The sequence below is a fragment of the Lithobates pipiens genome, unplaced genomic scaffold, assembly GCF_037356315.1.
Source record: "Lithobates pipiens isolate NorthernLeopardFrog02 unplaced genomic scaffold, aLitPip1_a1.2 Scaffold_16, whole genome shotgun sequence".
Taxonomy (NCBI): Eukaryota; Metazoa; Chordata; class Amphibia; order Anura; family Ranidae; genus Lithobates; species Lithobates pipiens.
This window is the reverse complement of record NW_027507748.1, coordinates 104,821,799-104,843,895: the sequence shown is the minus strand read 5'-3', so window position 1 is coordinate 104,843,895 and position 22,097 is coordinate 104,821,799. Positions and strand designations below refer to the sequence as shown.

Below are 22,097 nucleotides of genomic sequence, written 5' to 3'. Positions count from 1 at the left end.
ATCTGTCTAAAAAACATCTGTAAGTCCTTCCTTAAAGTGGTTGTAAAGTCAGCAGAAGGTTTTTTTTTTTTTTTTTTATCTTACTACATTCTATGCATTAAAGTGGTTGTAAACCCTTACAACACACTTTGAGGCTTACCTGTAGGTCCAAGAAATATCTCCTAAACCTATACGGTTTAGGAGATGTTTGCCCGAAGACATTAGACATGCTTCGTAGACAGCGGCTCGCAGGCGCACTGAGCACGGCATCATCAACGACGAAGATGCCGCGCGTGGGGGTGACGTCATTGCGGCTTCGCCGAATGACAGCGGCGAGGCTGCGAGACCCCACCGAGAAGATGGATGCGCCGGACTACAGGGGACAGCAGTGACTTCGCTGGCTCCTGTGTCAGGTAAGTGACACATAATGGACTACTATGCGATGCATAGTAGTCCATTATGCTTTACCTTTGCAGGGAATGAAAGAGGAAGTAAACCCATCAGGGCTTATTTCCTCTTTAAGATAAACAAACTTCGGTGTGCAGCAGCCTCCCTCAGCCCCCCTAATACTTACCTGAGCCCCATCTTGATCTAGCAATGATGCTCAAGAATCTCGGCTGCCCGGGACTCTACCTCCTGATTAGCTGAGACAGTGCCATTGGCTCCTGCTGCTGTCCATCAAAGTCAGTGAGCCAATGAGAGTGAGGGGCGGGGCCAAACCGCCGCTCCGTGTCTTAATGGACAGACAGATCTGCGTCTCAGCTCAGGCGCCCACATAGCAAGCTACTTGCTGTGGGGGCACTCAGCAGGAAGGAGGGCCGAAGAGGGACCAGGAGCGCTGAAGAGGGACCCTAGAAGAGGAGGATCTGGGCTGCTCAGTGCAAATCCACTGCACAGAGTAGGTTAAGTATAAAATGTGTTTGTTTTTAAATTTAAACAAAATTTACTTTCATATCACTTTAAAGAGTTTGTAAACCTCCATAGGGAAGTTGTAGCTATAGGCAAGCCTAGAATAAGGCTTGCCTATAGGTACTGTAAATATCTCCTAAACGTGCATTGTTAAGGAGATATTTACTGTTTACTGTGCCAATGACATCATGCACTTTGAAGGACTGGCTGCCTCTGCCCTTTCTTCAGGCAAATGTGCTGTGACCAGCAGCTACCGCGCATGCTCCCCGAAGGGAGACGGGCAAAGATTAATTAAGTCTCCATCTGTGTTTTTCAAGAGCCCCTGAGCCCAAGCGTGTTCACTATATAAATAGCCACTTTAGCTCCAGGCTCTGCAATCCTCCGCTGTATGTTCCACAATAAGATGGCAAGACCATTTACTCTATAAAACAAACAGTTGTATTTTGAAAACTTTGTTGGTATAGGAAAAAGCTTTGGCACTTACCTCACATATTGGCTTTTCATAAATATCTTCTTGCCATTGTGTAGCATTGCATTGAATAGCATCTCTCTGAAGAGCCTCTAAAACACGTTTTGGAGTCACAAATCCGTATTGAGCTTCCAGTAATGCCAGATCAATTTTCTCAGCCTTTAGCACAGATATTACTTCATCACGTGCCTGGTGAAAACAGAAAACCTTATTACTGCACTTCAGTTTATATATCTGTATTGCATTCCTGGTTGTGTGTTCTCTTTAAAAAAGCCTAAACCCCTAAGCTGGCACAACACAGAGCAAATTTGGACCAGTTCCCTGATGGGCCAGCCAGAATTTGAGCCGTGGGTGGCCCTGTCGGCACTCTTCTGCTCGACACCCTTTGGCCTGTATATCAAAGGAGAGTTGGAAAATTGTGAACTGACAGCCAATAATATCAACTGAGGGTGCCGACTGTCAGACTACAGTAACTGACAGAGGAAATTCTTCCATCCATGTTTTGTGTGGGGGCTGAATGAGAGAAATCTTGCCAAGTAATGGCCAGTATTTAGGCTCTTGGGCTGCAGATTGGAACGACATTTCTGCTGCCATAGTTAAGGAACTACATTCAGCCAGAGGCTCTGATTCAACACTTTATTCTAACCAACCAATCAGTGTGTCTACCTGAATATGGTTCCTCCTGGGAGGGGCAGGTCCATTGTCTTAAGCCAGAAACCACTGCTCCTGGATTATGCCAGAAAACATTCTGTGATTATTACATTAAACTGTATCTGTTTACATAACTTTTTTTTTTTTTTTTACATTTTAGATAGGTAGGGGAAAGATTAGAACCCGTATCGGGTTTAACTGCTGTTTAACTTCGTTAGAGAAATTTCCTCTTTCTCACTGTCACAAAGACAACCTTTTCACTTTGGCGCAGCATATTTTAACTCGGGTTGCAGTGTTGGACAGACGGCACCACTTGTCAAATTAGACCATTGGCTTGCAGTTGCAGTATAGTCCCGAAATTTTAAATTGCTGTTACCCTATTTTTATTTATTTTGCCAGTCAGCTGCTGCCCTACTGCTCTTTGAAAAGTGATCTACTGTACTGCTGCACATTGAAAGAGACTTTACGGAGCCCCAGATAGCATTTAAACCTGACACAGGTTCTAATCCTTCCCCACTATATCCAAAAGCCTCCAGAATATTGTGAACGGAGTTCTGTTTGTGTCGTCATTGAAAATTCCACCATTTTAACTGATCAGAGGAGCTCACAGCAGCAGAAAAGCTGTCAATGCAGACAAGTAAAACAGTTTTATATAAAGTCCTATACACATAATACCACATCTAGAGAAAACTGCAATTATATATTGTTATACATTTTATTTGGATATAGGATTTATTTCTAATAAAGCTATTACTGATTCCTGCCCTCATCGGCTTTAATGCCCAAGCAAAAAGCTTTCCTGTAAGTTCTTGTTTGCTCTAGCATCCTCAATGTTCTGATTTCTTTTCTGAAGTACCCCTGATCTGTGTTTGGATATTCTTGCCTGTCTACTGCCCACCCGAACTTTCTGCCTGCTTCTTTAACAACATCTGTTTGCCTCCTGCCGGAACCTATGACCTAAGTCAACTACATTGTATCTGGAAAGTATTCACAACGCTTCACTCTTTCCACCTTTTTGTTACGCGCCTTATTTCAAAATGGATTAAATTTGTTTTCCTCAAAACTCTACAAATACCGTGAAAGAAGTTTGTTTTGAAATCTTTGCAAATTTATTAAGAATAAAAAAATAAACAAATCACATGTACGGAAGTATTCACAGCCTTTGCTCAATACTTTGAAGCACCTTTAGCACCACTTACAGCCTCAAGTCTTTTTAAATATGATGCTACAAGCTTGGCATACCTACTTTTGGGCAGTTTCTCCTATTCTTTTTTGCAGGACTTCTCAAGCTCCTTCAGGTTGTGGGGGGTGTCGGTGCACAACCATTTTTAGATCTCTCCAGAGATGTTCAATCGGGTTCAAGTCTAGGCTCTGAGTGGGCCACTCTAGGACATTCACAGAGTTGTCCCGTAGCCACTCCTTTGTTATCTTGGATGATGTGTGCTTAGGGTCGTTGTCCTGTTGGAAGAGGAACCTTCACCCCAGTCTGAGGTCCAAAGCGCTCTGGAGGTTTTCATCAAGGATGTCTCTGCACATTGCTGCATTCATCTTTCCCTCGATCCTGACCAGTCTCCTAGTTCCTGCCACTGAAAAACATCCCCACAGCATGATGCTGCCCACCACCATGCTTCACTGTAGGGATGGTATTGGCTAGGTGATGAGCGGTGCCTGGTTTCCTCCAGACATGACGTTTGCCATTCAGGCCAAATAGTCAATCTTTGTTTCTGTCCTTCAGGTGCCTTTTGGCAGTATCCAAGTGGGCTATCATGTGCCTTTTACTGAGGAGTGGCTTCCGTCTGGCCACTCTACCATACAAGCCTGATTGGTGGAGTGCTGCAGAGTTGGTTGTTCTTATGGAAGTTTCTCTCTTCCCAGAGAAATGCTGAAGCTCTGTCAGAGTGACCATTGGGTTCTTGGTCACCTCCCTGAGTCAGGCGCTTGTCCCCTGATTGCTCAGTTTTGGCCAGGCAGACCTTTCTAGGAAGATTCCTGGTGGTTACAAACTTTTTCCATTTACAGATGATGGAGGCCGCCGTGTTCATTGGGACCTTCAATGCTGCAGAAATGTTTCTGTACCCTTCCCCAGATCTCTGCCCCGATATAATCCTGTCTCGGAGGTCTAGAGGCAATCCTTTGGACTTCATGGCTTGGTTTGTGCTCTGCCATGCACTGTTAACTGTCAGACCTTATGTTGTGTTATGTTGCACAGGTTTGTGCCTTTCCAAGTCATGTCCAATCAACTGAATTTACCATAGGTGGACTCCAATCAAGTTGTAGAAAGATCTCTAGGATGATCAGTGGAAATGGGATGCACCTCAGCTCAGTTGTGAGTGTCATAGCAAAGGCTGTGAATACTTATGTATATGTGATTTTTTTAATAAAATTGCAAAGATTTCAAACAAACTTCTTTCACTTTTGTCATTATGGGGTATCGTTTGAGGAAAATATTGATTTAAATAATTTTTGGAATAAGGCTGTAACATAACAAAATGTGGAAAAAGTGATGCGCTGTGAATACTTTTCAGATGCAATGTATGTCTGTTCCTTATGAAATGGATCGTTATCCAATATGCTGACCATATTGTTTAATAACATATGCTTAATGACTTACATTTTTTGAGTTGCTTATAATGTGATTGGACTTAAAGTGAACCTATGGCTAGGCATTCAATATCCAGGTATTTGCATATTCTTCACAAGCTGTAAACAAGCTTTAAAGGGATTATAAAGTTAAAAATATATAAAAAATAATAATAACAAACATGTCATACGTACCTGTTCTGTGCAGCCCCAGTCCTCTTCTCCTGCAGTCCCATGTCGGCTCTCCAGGCTCCTCCTCTTCTATGTGTGCCACTATAGGAAGCCGCTTTCTATGGTGGCATATATGTGGGCTCGATCCTGAGCTGGACTGTGTGTGTCTGTTGACACAAACAGAGCGGGTCAGCCCCACCCCCTACTCTCTCCTTACAGGATTTTATTGACAATGGCCTCTGCTGTTGCCTCCATGTCCAGTGAGGAGAGAGAGCAGCACTGGATCGGGCTCAGCTAAGTATTTAGGGGGGCTGGGTAGAGGAACTGACCATGGAAGGCTTTTACCTTAGTGCAGAGAATGCGTTAATGTATTAAAGCGGGAGTAAACCCAGTTTCAAAAAACACTTACGTTCCCGGCATGCCGGAAATGCTAACTTTCACATTGGTCGTGCTCTCAACCAAACTTTCAAACAATCCAATGGCTGGTTTCATAACTGATCACATGTGCAGCATTATGGCAGTTGAAGAATAATTAGAGGCCAAGATGGCAGCTTCCTTGACTGAAAATTATAGAAGGGTTTACTTCCACTTTAAAAGTAGTTGTAAAGGCAGTGTTCACAACTATTGCCATCCCCTCTGCCAGGACAAAATGTATTACACAGTGTATGTGCTTTTTTTAAATTCTTCTTCTATATATCCTATTTCACCTCGCCGATCTGCGGTCACGTGACCGCCTGCCGCTCTTCTTCTCCGATCTATGCACTACAGAGGGAGGGGCTGAGATCCCCTTCTGTCTCATGGGTGGTCACTTGACTGCAGATCAGCTAGGCAAAATAAGGCATTTAAAAGAAGAATTTTAAAAAACAAAGACACTGTGTAGTACATTTTGTTCTAGCAGCTGGCAGTAATTGTAAGCAGTTACTTTACTGCCATTTGGAGCAGCGATGGGAGGGGAGGGGGGGTGGGGTGGGGCTCACACAGCAGCTGACAGGGAGAGAGGAGTGAAGAGAGGAGAGCAGTGGGTTGATGAAGGCATGTAGACTGACCATGGTAATGAGGATCAGCAGCCATGATTCCCGTGTTTAGGACACACAAGTGTGGTTTATCATGCTTTACGTCGGCTGTTTGAAGTCGAATATCGTTGTTATGGCAGCAGCTAGCTGCCATAACCCCTGTATCTACTTCTTCAGTGGGTGGACGGCTTTCAGATAAAAGTGGCCTCTGCAGTGGATTCGCTGCAAGATTACTTTTATCAGTGGTGGGAGAGGGCCCCTCCTGCCCCACTTCGGTGCCCTCCCCTGCTTACTGGAGCCGCTGGCAGAGGCGATCGGACCCTTCTCCCTGTTTGATATGGAGCTGACTGAGGGGAAGATGGCACCCACCCGGCTCCATACCATTGCAGGGTGGAAGCAATGTCAAAACATCACTTCTGCCCATAGCTCTTAAAGGGCGATTTCTCTCTCCCCCCACCCCCCCACGACATTTTTTTTTAATTATTCCATTTTAGTGTAAATATGAGATCTGAGGGCTTTTTGACCTCAGAACTCCTATTTAAGAGGTCCTGTCATGCTTTTTTTTTATTGCAAGGGATGTTTACATATGTCAAACTACACACGTGAGGTATCACCACGATCGGTAGAGCGAAAGCAATAATTCTAGCTCTAGACCTCTGTAACTCAAAACATGCAAACCGTAGAATTTTTTTGAACATTGCCTATGGGGATTTTTAAGGGTAAAAGTTTGTCGCCATTCCACGAGCAGGCGCAATTTTGAAGCGTGACATGTTGGGTATTTACTCAACGTAACATTATCTTTCACAGTATAAAAAAATTGGGCTAAAGTATTTTGTCCAAAAAAAGTGCGCTTGTAAGACTGCTGCGCAAATACGGTGTAACAGAAAGTATTGCAATGACTGCCATTTTATTCTCTAGGGTGTTAGAAAATATATATATATATATATATATATATATATATATATATATATATATATATATATATATATAATATTATAATGTTTGGGGGTTCTAACTAATTTCCTAGCAAAAAAAAAACTGTTTTAAACTTCTAAACACCAAATCTCAAAATGAGGCTCTGTCCTTGAGTGTTTAAAGGAACAGAATCTTTTTTTATTTTTTTTTTTTTTTAGGGTTACAACCATTTTAAGCTTTTATAACCACTTTAAATGACTCCCTCGGTAGTTGCAGGTTTTGTGGGAAAATCCATTCTCCGGTTTCAGATCAGGACCACTCAAATCGGGTCCTAAGTCATAATAGAATACAATGCCCCTCCCTGACAGAGCACCTACACTGTGTTTACATGAGAAAGTTGCTGAGTCACTGATGGGAAAAGGGAAACGAGCTGCTGTAAAAATTACCAGAACATCCGTGCTTCTGATATCAACTTTGAGTATGAATTACTTCACAGTGCTTGCAGCTACAGAGGTTACTGGGGCATTGTGTTAAAGCTGATATACTGCTTGTTAAATTGAATCTGTGGGCAATATCAGTAAAAACATATTCAGCGCAGCTCTCCAACACGTGATTATTTTTCCATGTTATATTGAAAAATGCTGCTGATCCTGACAATCCTTCCAGAAATACAGTGAGCTACTAACTTCCTGTAGTGGACTGACAACCATGCCATTTCTGCATTGCAACAACAGAAATTTGGTGGGGGAGAAGCTGTGTTAATAGCAGACAGCTAGTATGGGAGAGCAGTGATTGCTAAGAGAGTAAACAATGAGGGGTTATGCAGATAAAGAGAACTTGGCCAAGGCTGACAACACTGCTGGAGATTTCAGTGCAGCAGTGGCAGCTCACTATTGGAAACTGCTTGCATTTTTACCATTATCAACAGGTATTTTTTAGTACTTGCATTATTTCTATATAGACATAAAGGGGTGTGCAAAATCAGTCTCACTTCTGCAGAGAAACCAATCCGCTGATTGGTTTCTATGCAGAAGTGAGACTGGTTTTGCCCTCTTCTGCTTTAGTAAATAAACTGCAAAGTAACAATTCACATACACTGGAGAGCTCTGCTGATTTATGTTTTAAGATTTTACCCACATATATGCTTATATAAATACTGGACACTCCATAGCCTGGCCACAGGTTCAATTAAATAAAAAAAAAAACCTGCATGCTTTGCTGCTCTCCTTTGCTGCCCAACCTTTTGAAGAGTGAGGGCCACTTAAAGCGGTAGTAAACCCGCAATTTTTTTTTTTTTTTTTTTTAAAACCTGCAAAGCAAAAGGCATAATGAGCTAGTATGCACCGCATACTAGCTCATTATGAAATACTTACCTTAGAACGAGGCCCCGACATCTCGCCCGATCCACGCCGAGGAAGCCGACATGCTCCCTCGGCGTCTCTTCCGGGTATCGCGGCTCCGGCGCTGTGAGTGGCCGGAGCCGCGATATCGTCACTCCCGCGCATGCGCGCGGGAGATTTAAATCCGGCCGGACGAGCGCTGCCGGATTTTCACGGAGAGAACCCCCTTGTGCGCATGCGCCGCTGCAGTCAGCGGCGCATACCGAGGGGAATATCTCCTAAACCGTACAGGTTTAGGAGATATTTTTTTTACCTACAGGTAAGCCTTATTATAGGCTTTCCTGTAGGTAAAAGTTAAAAAAGTGGGTATACAACCACTTTAAGTGACTTGGTAACTGGTCGTGGGCCACAATGAGTGAAGCAGAAGGATGATCGTTCCATGTCCACTTTGCATATGCAGAGCGGACACAGATACAACTGACTCTACTCTATGGGCCCTTGGATCGCCGGCTGTTGCCCCAGGCCATAGCACATTTGGTATCGCTCCACCTGTGATAGGAGTTGGCACTATACAGGAAGCATTGGCTTATGTGGCTCTGGAGCCGCTTGCTTCCTCTACCAGTGGCTTTTTTATTTTAACAGAAGCTCTACCAGTGGATTTATTCACAACACTGATGCTCTGGGATGGCGGGAGATCGCGGGCCACTGGTTGGGCACCCCTGCCTTAGAGCAAATTTGATATGTACTTTTCTATTCTATTCATGACTGACAGTTACAGTCACTACAGTCCCATTAGCCATTTTGTAGATCACTGCTCCTTGTGTTGACAGGTCCCCCATGACAGACAGAGGCTTTTAAAAAAGTTGATGGAGCCAGAGTGACATCAAAATAAAAAATATTGAATAAGGAGGAGAGAGCAAAGTAATTCAATATAATTGTGAAAAAAATGGAAAAACATATAACAAATGTGTTTTAGGCAGAAAATGCTATAAAAATGTAGATTTTCACAGTAACTCATTAGATACGTGTATCCTAAACAATATAAAGAATGTCTGTATATATATTTGGCAGCTGATGAAAGAAATTCAATGTGAAATGACTGTCATACTGTGCAGTAAAACAAATCTGAACATCACTTCCCACAGGGCAGACTCACATTCAACCCGAACTTAATATTGTCCTTGTTGTCTGTGATAGAGTGAGGATATGCATACCATTAGCATGTAATAATGACAGTGCTTTCACATGTGATTTATAATAACAGCCTATGTTGGCAAGAGAGACCCATATGTATAATCCAAATATATGGTCTGCTTATTGCGTGAAGCATGAAAAACAACTGACTTGCAGCTCTCCCTCCAGCACGCTAAGCAGGAACAGAAGGTCATCCCGAGAAAGATCATCTGCTTTTCTGTTAGAGGTCTTTTGTTTCTGATCCGATTTGTGGCTTCTTAATATAGTGCCAGTTTCAGCAACATAGTCCCTGTGTTTCTTCCCCCTGTTCCGTTTAATGGTGTCCGACTCCTCATTGCTTTCTGTGCCAATGTGCTGGTAGATGTCTGCTTGTTTGCAGGTCATCCTCTTGGCTGGACACTCGGTGCTTATACTTTCAGAACGCATTTTTGGAATGCTGGCAAAATAAAAATAAAAGGTTTAAATGAGTTTCACTAACATTAATCATTTTTTACATAAATTAATAAACTTAGAGTACACCTCAGAAACATGGAATCACAGCCCTCTATACAGAAAAACAAACTCGGCAAATGAAAAGCGAACCTGTGGCCAAGCTATAGACATTCAGGTATTTATAAATTCTTACCAAGTAGTGACTGAGCTTTAACACAATCCTTCACTGACCTCTGTAGCTGAAGGCATCATGGAGCAATGCATTCTCAACAAGCCTTGAGGTCATCTAAATCAATAAATAAGTATCAGCAGTGAACCTCTCTTTACCCAAAGCATCTGCCTTGACTGAAAGGCTGTTGAATTGCTTCTGGGGAAAGGTAACTGAGCTGCTGATGACTTCAGTGCTCTTGTTGTGAACTTTAACCACTTGCTTACTGGGCACTTAAACCCCCCTCAGTCCCAGACCAATTTTCAGCTTTCAGCGCTGATGCACTTTGAATGACAATTGCGCGGGCATACAACACTGTACCCAAATGAAATTTTTTATCATTTTTTTTCCCACAAATAGAGCTTTCTTTTGGTGGTATTTAGTTACAGCTCGGAGTTTTATTTTTTGCTAAACAAACAAAAAAAGATGCAAAAAAATAAAAATAAATAAATCATGTTTTAATAGTTTGTTATAAAATTTTGCAAACGGGTCATTTTTCTCCTTCATTGAAGTGCGCTGATTAGGCGGCACTGATAGGCTGCATTGGTGGGCACTGATGGGCTGCATTGGTGGGCACTGATGGGCTGCATTGGTGGGCACTGATAGGCTGCATTGGTGGGCACTGATAGGCTGCACTGGTGGGCACTGATAGGCATAGTTAAGGCGGCACTAATAGGCACAGATAAGGCGGCACCGATGGGCACAGATAAGGCGGCACTGATGGGCAAAGATGGGCACAGATAAGATGGCACGGATGGGTGGCACGGATGGGCACTGATAGGTACCACTGATAGATGGGACTGATGGGCACTGATAGGTGGCTCTGATAGGTGGCACTGCTGGGCACTGATGGGTGGCACTGCTGGGCACTGATGGGCGGCACTGCTGGGCACTGATGGGCGGCACTGGGGTGCAGCACCTTTGAGGCAGATTGTGGGCACTGTGGGTGGCACTGTGGGCACTGCTGGGTGGCACTGACGGGGGCACTTACTTTTTATTAGGGTGGCACTGCAGGGGGCAGGTGGGCACTGGCAGGGGGCAGGTGGGCGCTTGCATTGCTGGCCGTGATCGGGACTGATGTCCCGATCACGGCCGCCGGTGATCGGCTTTTTTTTTTTCTCCTCGCGCTCTCAGCGCGAGGAGGAATACTAGCCGATTACCGGCTCCGTTATGTCACCTGATCAGCTGTCATTGGCTGACAGCTGATCACGTGATAAGGGGTCGGGATCGACCCCTTGCACGGATCGGTGATCAGGCGAGTCTCATGGACTCGCCGATCACGGGGCGCGCAGGCCGCTCGTACACGGGACGACGTCAATAGACGTAGTCCCAGAAAAGGAGATCCGAGTTGTAGCTGTCATTTGGCTATAGCGCGGATCTCAAGTGGTTAAGGATTAATTACTCTCAATTTCAATAAAATCTGTCTCTCCCTTCTATGACAGATGGTGTGCCTGAAAATGTTTAGATACTGCACAAGACAGGACTAATGACTATTCAATACATGTCCATGAAGCTCACTGTCTGAAAGGTACAGCATTAGAATCTTTATTATGGCATGACCCTTAAAGGGAGATCTTGTATAGAGATTTTCTATTTTCCATTTTTTTTTTCAGTTTTTGGATTGTTTCATTAATGTTCAGAGGAAAGGTGCTGAGAGAAATATGGAGGCTGCCATTATTGACTTTCTTCTGAAAGTTCAAGTTGTCTGGCTGTCATGACCGATCTTTTGATTCAGTACTTTTTGAGTTACTGACCTAGACCATGTATGCAGCCAGTAAAGTTGGAACACAGTAAGAATTAATTTGCTTATATGTTCAGGGTTAGTGACCTAGGAAGTAGTGATGTGAAGCATTATGTCAGCACAGATTTTGCTTAGTAGAGAATGTCCTAACCATCTGTGTGAGTTATAGAAGCTGTATCTGACACCCTTGCCAAGTTTTTTAGCTTGGCGATCCTCTTTGTGTGATATACATTTCTGAGAGATTTTACAGCAAAGTTGCTTTTTCAAATAGAAACAAGGACTACTAGGTCATTACTAAATGGTAGGCTTGTAAGTGAAGGCTCCACTGAACAAATGCTTAAAGCAGAACTTTAGCCAAAAGTGGAAGTCTGCTTGTCTGCCTCCACCCCTTCACTTTAAAGGAGAGGTCCAGCCTGAGCTTTTTAGGCTGGACCTCTCCTAAGGGTCACAGTAGTGCAATTCGTTTTCAGCAGAGAGTAGTCTAAAGTCCGCTCTCCGCTGACGTCACTGCAATAAGTCCAGGCAGCGCGTCATCCCAACTTAGGAAGTCTGGATCCGCCAACTGCCTGGACTGATGGCAGTCTCAGCCTCTCAGCGAGAAGGCTGCTCCCCGCCCCTCCACAGTTCAGCACTCCAGTGAGTGTGGAGGAGCAGACCAGGAGAGATGCTGACTGACAGTCAAAAGCTCTCTGCTCGGGGGGGGGGGGGGGGGGAGTGAGAACTGAGCCATCTGTGGTGTTCGGTGGCTCGGTTCTCAATGAAGAGTCGACGGGGGACAGCTGCAGCATCTGTCTGTCTGTATGAATATGCAAAAAAAAAAAACAACCCATACTTCTCATTTAAGTTTTGTCACTTTTTGTTTTTTTTTGGGGGGGGGGGGGGGGGGGCGAGGAACCTGGTTTTGACAGTTAACCTCTTCCACTTCCAATGCAGATGACCATCCATGTGGAAGTTTGACTTCCCCTTCCTTCCCATGCAGCCTTCTGGGACACGTCACATTTACAAAGTGCAGCATGGGTCTTGCATGCATGGTGGGAAGCTGCAAGTGGTCACAGCAGGCTTCCCAAAGTAAACATGCTGGCGCTTGTATCCTAAGACAGCCAAAGAGCTGGCTTGAGTGAGGACAGTGCTGGATCCCTGGACAGGTAATTGTTCTATTATTAAAAGTCAGCAGCTACAAAGGGCCAGATTTGATGAAGTGAACATGCGTAAGGGCCAACCATTTTGCCTGACATTTTTTGTACCATTAAAATCCAGTCTAAGTGTGTTGGTCCGAGCACTAATACACCGCCCAACAAGAATTCTCTTGCCTTTGTGGCTGTGTGTGGTGAAGAGATGAGCTTGGGTGTGTTATTTGTATATACTGTATTTATCTTCCTATAACACGCACATTCACTTTAAGAGGGAAGTTTCAGGAAACAAACATAAATTTTAACCACTTGAGACCCGCGCTATAGCCGAATGACGGCTACAGCGTGGACCTCCTTTGCCGGGACGACGTCTATTGACGTCGTCCTGTGCACGAGCGGCCTGAGGGGCGCGCGCGGCGCGCTCTGTGATCGGCGAGTCTGTGAGACTCGCCTGATCACTGATCCGAGCAAGGGGTCGATCCCGACCCCTTATCACGTGATCAGCTGTCAGCCAATGACAGCTGATCATGTGATACAACGGAGCCGGTAATCGGCTATTATTCCAGCGCGAGGAGAAAAAAAAGAGCCGATCACCGGCGACCGACTGATGTCCCGATCACGGCCAGCCCTGCCAGTGCCCACCTGCCCCCTGCCAGTGCCACCTCATTAAAAAATAAGTGCCCCCCGTCAGTGCCACCCAGCAGTGCCCACAGTGCCACCCAGCAGTGCCCACAGTGCCACCCAGCAGTGCACACAATCTGCCTCAACAAAGGTGCTGCACCCCAGTGCCATATATCCGTGCCCATCAGTCTCATCTACAGTGCCCAGCAGTGCCGCCCATCAGTGCCCAGCAGTGCCACCTATCAGAGCCACCTATCAGTGCCACCTATCAGTGCCCATCAGTCCCATCTATCAGTGGTACCTATCAGTGCCCCTTAGTGCCACCCATCCGTGCCACCCATCTGTGCCATCTTATCTGTGCCCATCTTTGCCCATCTGTGCCCATCAGTGCCGCCTTATCTATGCCTATCAGTGCCCACCAGTGCAGCCTATCAGTGCCCACCAATGCAGCCTATCAGTGCCGCCTCATCAGCGCACTTCAATGAAGGAGAAAAATGACCTGTTTGCAAAATTTTATAACAAACTATTAAACATGATTTTTTTTTTTGCATCTTTTTTTGTTTGTTTAGCAAAAAATAAAACTCCCAGCTGTAATTAAATACCACCAAAAGAAAGCTCTATTTGTGGGAAAAAAATGATAAAAATTTCATTTGGGTACAGTGTTCTATGCCTGCGCAATTGTCATTCAAAGTGCATCAGCGCTGAAAGCTGAAAATTGGTCTGGGCAGGAGGGGGGTTTAAGTGCCCAGTAAGCAAGTGGTTAAATAAAGACCTGTGAAGCAAAATTAGGGTCAGGGCCCATCTGCAGCCTCACTGTTGCCATGAATGCAGCCCCAACTTTCTTTTGAATGCAGCCTTACCATTGCCATTAATGCAGCACCCTCATTGCCATGAATGCAGCCTCACCATTGCATTGAATGCAGCCTTACTATTGCCATGAATGCAGCACCACCATTGCAGCACCACAATTGCAGCTTCCTCATTGCCATGAATGCAGACACACCATTGCTATCAATGCAGCCTTAGCCAAGCCCACCTGCACCCTGACAGGGAGAGGGAGGGAGCAGGACAAGTGCCGTACACACAGGAGTATTTCCTTTTCCGTTTATGAGGCGGCCTCTTTAATACAAAGTCTCACCTCCTATGATGGACAGAACAGTCATCCATTGGCAGCGCAGGAGATGGGACTTCCTATTACAGAGGCCACCTCGTAAACAGGAAATACTCCTGTGTGTACGGCACTCGTCCCACCCCCTCCCTGTCCCCTCCAAGGCAGCCAGCATATATACTCTTGGGGATTCATTGGGGGCCACAAAAGATGTACATGTCCAAATTACCAGGCAGGCCGTTCGAAAACCGGAACTTGGGTCGGACTTTGGACATCCCTGAGCTACAGTATTTGTAGCTGCAGACTTTAAATTTTTTGTTTTCAGGGTGAAGAACTGCTTTAAAGCCGAATTCCAGGTATTCATATTTTTTCAGTTTTGTAGTTACATTGGTCCAGCTTGAACCAATGTAAGTAGACAATGTCATAACTGGCCAATCCCTGTGGAAGCTGAAAATAACTGTAGTAGACACTGCTACTACAGTGATTGGAACTAGCTTCTGGGTGCTGTGCTGAGCAGCTGTCTTACTTCTCAGTGAACACAGGGGGACACTTGCTCAAAACGGCCATCATTCAGAGAAAACTTTCCAAGCTGGACCAATATAATTATGCAAAAATATGCATAATTTAAATTCAGCTTAAAACTGAACTTCAGGCAGATCTAAAAGTCAAAAATGAGTGCAGCTATGTATTCATTAATTAATCATTAACGAGTGTAAGCATATGAATTTGACTTGGTATCAGTCTCTTAAAACCTCCAATACAGCATCACTTAAACTGGTAGAGAGAGGGAAAGTTTTAGAAACCAACTATGTATTCTGTGTGTGAAAATGCTGACGAAGAACTGTGCTGATATGAGGAAAGCGTAGAATAGCAGAGAAAATGACTGCATTGGTGTGCTGCTTCCTCAGTCAGCAGGCTCAGGATAGAGAGATGACACCACTGTGTCAGAGGAAGTGGTGTCTTCTTCCTGACTGAGCTGTGTGATGACGGTGTAAAACTGGACCAAATGAGAAAAAAAAATTTTTTGGGCAAGAAAACAGCTCTCATATATTTTTGTCATCTGTGTGTTTTTGATGTTTGCTGAGATCTGTTTTAAAGCAAAAGCTTGGCCTATATTAAACAAGAACACCATCAGACTGTGCTGGTGTACCTAATGAGGCCCCATGCCTACTGGCCCTCATTAAGCACAATGCTAGTGGTTCTGGTTGGAATGTGAAACACCACAGGGAGGTTTACCTGGGAGAACAACACGCAGATAGAGAATCCTTTGGGCATTGATTTCTCAGACACCCTAGTGCAATGCACCTTCTGTGTGGGTGCCTTGAAATTTCCAACATTTGGGAGATATTGGGGTTAATTTACTAAAACTGGAGAGCGCAAAATCTGGTGCTGCTGTGTATGGTAGCCAATCCGCTTCTAACTTCAGCTTGTTCAACTAAGATTTGGTAAGAAAACCTGGAAGCCGAACGGTTTCTATGCAGAGCTTCCCCCCCTGATTTGGCACTCTCCAGTTTTATTGAATTAACCCCATTTAAAAAAATATTCAGTTGGAATTCAGTTGGTCCATATTGAGAGTCAAATGAAACCTTTAAAAGCAAAAAAATCTATTTTAGGTTTTTGGTAGAGACATGTTGCATGTTTCTTATAGATCTCTGAAAGATTTGGTGGAAAGATTTCTGCACATGAGATCTCCAGTTGTTTATATCTGCCCTGGTCCTTAAGAGGGCATACTACTGTCTTTCTCTTAGGACTTTTATTTATTTATTTTTTTGTTATATTGGAGAATGCAAAATGAGACTTGAAACATTCAAAGGAGTGTGTGAACACCTAATGAGGTGAGTAGGATCTATGACAAGAATCTCGCTACTGACATACTTAAAGGCACTTTTATCTTACCAGTGCCCCCTTCCCTAGGCCACCCTAACCCCCTACAATGCTCACCATCTAGAACTTCCTTATAATTCCTCTGATGTCAGTACTGAAATGGAAATGACTGGTGTTGCCAACCTGAGGTGAAGCGGTAACATCGCTCCCCTGGTCATGTGACAGTGCTTGGGCATGTCTGCTTGAAATGAATTCTGCCACAAGGGAGAAGGTTACATGCTCCTTCATACTTGGAAGTGCAAGTTATTTAAGCAAGCTATGGAGGAGAAGGAGCTGAAAGGAAACACTGGTAACATAAGAATAAAGGGGTCAGTAAGGGGCCCATTGCAGGGACGCTGTCACGTTGCCTGGCATGCAAAATTTACCCATTTTTTTTAAGGTGATAAAAAAAAGCCAGGGGATGATGTTTCACCAGACTCCACATGCATTTCAAATAAAATGAAACACTGGTTATAGCCCTATAAAATAGTCAGGGAACTTGTGTTTCTTGTGTTCCGACAGCGAAAGAAAAGGTTGGAGAATGTGCATGTGATGTTATATGTGTGTTGTCTATCTAGCTCTTAGCCCTTGTACACACGGTCGGAGATTCCGACGGAACGTGTCCGATCGGACCGTTTTGTCGCATACTCCGACTGTGTGTGGTCTACATCGGACTGTTTCCATTGGAGTATCCGACGGACCAAGTTTTCCAACTTGTTGGTAAAATTTTCCGACAAAATGCTCCGATCGGACATACTCCGATCATGTGTAGAGAATTCCTATCGGACAAAGTGCCACGCATGCTCAGATGAAATTCCTACACCAAAGCTATTGGCTACTAGTGTGAACGTAGTCCCGTCGTAACGAAATAACGTAATCACGTCGGATTTTCCGACAACTTTGTCCGACCGTGTGTATGCAACAGTTTTGGACAAAATCCGACAGATTTGGTTGTCAGAATCTCCGACCGTGTGTACAAGGGCTTAGGGTGTTATCCAGGCCTTGACTACAATGCAATGTACCAGTCACATCAAAGGGTGTCTGAAACCGATGATAGGCTCCAAACTTGGAAAGAGCATTTAGAATATATGCACTGAAATAATTTGTTCTGCATGTAATGACTCAATAAAAGTACACATAATCATACTAAGAGGCAAAAACAGTTTCATGGTGGGTTTGGCGCTTTGTCAAAACGTGTAGATTGGTGACGGCATAATGAATATCATATTTGACATGCCTGTTTCTATTTTGGCCACAGTTTATGTGATTATATGAATTCTAAACTCCCCGCGAGATAGAATATTCTTTTTTGATTCTCATTACCTCATCTGAAGCAGTGTAATCAAATATATGATGTCATTATAAAAATCCATCGTTCACCTCACAGACTCTGCTATTCATTTGCTTTTCTCCCCCAAGAGCTGGCTAACAATAGAGCATTTATAGAAGGATATTTTGTGTATGAATTAACAGCTAACCACAGACCAGTATGTCCTTAAAGTAGTTTGTTAAAGCCAAGATCAAAACAATCCACTCCTGCAAGATGATGTGGAAGCGTGTCTTCACAATGAACTCATGTCTACCCAGTTCACACTGGGTAGACATGAATAGTGATGGTCACGTTGGGTTATTCTAGAAAAAAGGGGATTTATATTGTGGCTGAAGTATCCTGCAGACATTTGCCCTATGTATATCTCAATATTTTTCTGTGTTAAAGAAGCCCTTTACTCTCTTGACCCTCTTTAATAGATTTCCGCCTTCCTCTCTTCTTTTCCGCCTTCCTCTCTTCTTTTTGGACATTCAGTTTTTGTTGTATTTAAATCCTTTTTTTTCCTTCTAAATAACTGGCCCACACTTTCATGTGTCTTGCTTAGGTGATAATGACACCCCCAGCTTTCCTCCTGGCTCCAGGGGTGCACATTATGCCTTCAAGGAGGCTTCATGGGCAATGTACTGCACATGCTCCACTACACGTCATCAGGGGTCAGTTGTCTTTTTCCTGATTCCTAAAGCCACTGTGCATGCATTTCATCAAGAGCTGGCTTGAAAACTAGGAAGAGTAAGCCACCTCCCAGATGGCGGAGTTGGGACCCTTTGGGCAGCAGCAAGTATACAAGTTTGTTTATAAAGCTTAAAGTGGTTGTAAACTCTCCCCCACAACTTTGTTTCATGTAAATCAGCATAAAAACCCCTAATGCATGCTGCTTGTAGATATCTGATTACTTGCTTAGTATTGTAATCCTTTTTGTTCTTTAGAATGATGTCACTGAGCATGCCCAGATCTCACCTGATTCACGGCACACTCTCTATGTGCTTGTCTATCTGTTATCAGGACTTCCTACGGCACACCACTGATAGCCCAGGAGGCTGCAGAATCATTTAGAGCTTCCTCCTACATACCATGTGGCATCACATGCATTGTAAACCTGGACATTACTGCAGTCTTATCAGCTAATAAGACTGACAAAGGCAAACATTAGACAATTGGCACAATAAATACTATGAAATAAAACAAGTAAACTATGAATAGGGAAGCAGGGTTGCCATAGGAACGTTGGATTGAGAAGGAGGCTTGGTTAACAGTACAGGAAGTGCTCAATGTAAGGGTGGAAATACACTCCACTGTGGACTCAGAAAACAATACTTAAGATGGCGTTGCCTAACCCCTGGAAACAAGTTCTATGCGATTTTGGGCTGGATTACAGTCGCTATAGTTTGATAATTACTTATTATAATGGACTAAATGAAAAGAAGCATCAGAGTGGGAGAGTTTACTTCCTCTTTAAGCAACCAAGAGGAGTAAGATGGGATTAAAAAAAGTAAGAAATGGGATATGAAGTTTCTTTATAAAGCTGTCGGTTATACCCAAAAAGGCAAGCAGAAAGCAAAGGACTACTCAGCAGTATTGCCTGTAGGCAATACTGACTTACCTTGCCTTGTTTTGTATGTTTTTTGTGGAACTATCTTGGTAAAAATGTAGGGCTATGTTTTCTCATATTAGAGCTGCCCTCCTGATGACTGGAGGTATGCATATATAACTCCTAAGGATAGAAGAATATAGGAGGAAATGCTCTGCTGCTAAAGGCTGGCATCGCTGCAGGGGGAGGCAGAAGTGCATCTGCAATAAGACAGTACAGCTGGCCCTCCTGCTCAGCAGGTGCCCGGTCCCACCTTTTGAACTGATGGGGCCCAGGTCCAGTACAGGAGGGCTGGCTATACTGCTTTCTCAGCAGCCTTGATGAAACTGCCCAGTCCAAAAACAAATCATGTATTTTGTCACCCCACAACAGGACATTTTTGGCAGATCAACAGGTATTGATTGCTCTGTACTTGCAAAGCCTTTAAAAGGATAAAATATGGGGAATTGTGCCAGTATTTCATTTTTTTTTTTTTTTCATTTTATCCTGACATACATTTTAAGATCCCAGCAAAACCATATTGTATTCATGCATATCGTTAAAGTGTACTTATATGTAGTATTGAAAGAGAGCTACTTAGCCCAGGCATGTCCCTGTCTCTTGCTGTTACCTGTTAGGAGCTGGTAGAGTATAGAGTGGAGGGTTGGGATCCATTCATGCTTAAAGAGGAAGTAAACTCTCCCACTCTGATGCTTCTTTTCATTTAGTCCATTATAATAAGTAATTATCAAAGTATAGCCACTGTAATCCAGCCCAAATTGCATATTAATTACTGTTTAAAGAAACATTAAAAAACTTGTTTCCAGGGGTTAGGCAGCGCCATCTTAAGTATTGATTTCTGAGTCCACAGTGGAGTGTATCCGCCCTTACATTGAGCACTTCCTGTACTGTTAATCAAGCCTCCTTCTCAATCCAATGTTTCTATGGCAACCCTGCTTCCCAGTTCATAGCTGACTTGTTTTATTTCGTAGTATTTACTTGTGCTGATTACCTAGTGTTTGCCTGTATGAGTCCTATCGGCTTCAGCTGATAAGAATGCAATACTGCTGTCCCATTCCCTGGTTTACACTGTATATCATGTCACATGGTCACATGGTGTGTAGAAGGAAGCTCTGAGTGATTAGTAGCCTCCTGGTAGTTCAGTATTGTGTGCCGTAGGAAGTCTTGATAACAGATAGATAAGACATAGAGAGTGTGCCGTAAATCAGGGGAGATCTGGGCATGCTCAGTGACGTTTTTCTAAAGGACAAAAAGGATTACAACCAGGGGCGTAACTAGAAATCACAGGGCCCCATAGCAAAATGTTGTATGGGCCCCCCCCCTTCAAACAGCCCCCCCTCCCACAAAAAAATGGCAGGGCTTAAATTAAATAGTGGGCGTGGTTTAACCACTACAGCCCGGACCAATAAACACCTTAAGGACCAGAGGTCTTTTTCCAATTTCGCACTGCGCTGCTTTAACTGGTAATTGCGCGGTTATGCAATATTGCACCCAAACGAAATTTGCGTCCTTTTCTTGCCACAAATAGAGCTTTCTTTTGATGGTATTTGATTGCCTCTGCGATTTTTATTTTTTGCGATATAAATGGAAAAAGAGCGAAATTTTTTTTAAAAAAAAGATATTTTCTTCTTTTTGTTATAAGAAAAATCGAATAAACTAAATTTTAGTCATACATTGAGGGCAAAATTTATTCAGCCACATGTCTTTAGTAAAAAAAATGTCAATAAGCGTATATTTTTTGGTTTGCGCAAAAGTTATAGCGTCTACAAACTAGAGTACATTTTCTGGAATTTACACAGCTTTTAATTTATGACTGCCCATCTCATTTCTTGAGGTGCTAAAATGGCAGGGCAGTACAAACCCCCCCCCCCCAAATGACCCCATTTTGGAAAGTAGACACCCCAAGGAAATTGCTGATGGGTATGTTGAGCCCATTGAATATTTATTTTTTTTGTCCTAAGGGATTGAATAATGACAAAAAAATTTTTTTACAAAAAGTTGTCACTAAATGATATATTGCTCACACATGCCATGGTTATATGTGGAATTGCACCCCAAAATATATTCCGCTACTTCTCCCGAGTATGGGGATACCACATGTGTGGGACTTTTTGGGAGTCTAGTCGCGCACGGCACCCCGAAAACCAATCACCAACTTCAGGATTTCTAAGGGTGCAAATTTTTGATTTCACTCCTCACTACCTATCACAGTTTCGAAGGCCATAAAATGCCAAAATAGCACAAAACCCCCCAAAATGACCCCATTTTGGAAAGTAGACACCTCAAGCTATTTACTGAGAGGCATGTTGAGTCCATGGAATATTTTATATTTTGCCACAAGTTGCGGGAATGTTACAAACTTTTTTGTTTTTGCACAAAGTTGTCACTAAATGATATATTGCTCACACATGCTATGGGCATAAGTCAAATTACACCCCAAAATAAATTCTGCTGCTTCTCCCGAGTACGGGGATACCACATGGGGGGGACTTTTTGGGAGCCTAGCCACGTACGGGACCCCAAAAACCAAGCAATGCCTTCCGGATTTAAATATAAAATGCTACCAAAAAAACTGTTAGCGATCGCAGGGATCAGGCCTGACTCTGCGATCGCTGCAGTTATGTGTTTAGTGTTTTGTAAGTGACAGTGATCGATCGATACTGCACTTGGGTGGGCTGGGCAGAGGGGCAAAACGCAGGTGCTAGCAGGTATCTGGGCTGATCCCCCTAACAATGCGTTTTTTTGGAACCCTGAACTGCTGGGGACGCTAGTATAGATCTGATCAGATCAGATATTGATCTGTTCAGATTCTATACCACTACGGGAGGTGTATGCTTTGCACGTGGGTGTTAGCG

At 43.7% G+C, this 22,097-nt stretch overlaps 2 protein-coding genes across 3 annotated transcripts in view; one reads left to right on the top strand and one right to left on the bottom strand.

Annotated features, from left to right (window-relative positions):
* Positions 1–22,097, top strand: part of CMSS1 (cms1 ribosomal small subunit homolog) — a 483,211-nt gene that overhangs the window by 213,736 nt on the left and 247,378 nt on the right. The gene's annotated exons all lie outside the window — the stretch shown is intronic.
* Positions 1–22,097, bottom strand: part of FILIP1L (filamin A interacting protein 1 like) — a 407,450-nt gene that overhangs the window by 199,544 nt on the left and 185,809 nt on the right. Inside the window, exons 2-3 of the mRNA XM_077480193.1 lie at positions 9,372–9,657; positions 1,373–1,546 (exon numbers count right to left, since the gene is read on the bottom strand). Coding sequence (XP_077336319.1) covers positions 1,373–1,546; positions 9,372–9,647 — 450 coding nt within the window. The 5' untranslated portion in view covers positions 9,648–9,657. The remainder of the gene's footprint in view (positions 1–1,372; positions 1,547–9,371; positions 9,658–22,097) is intronic.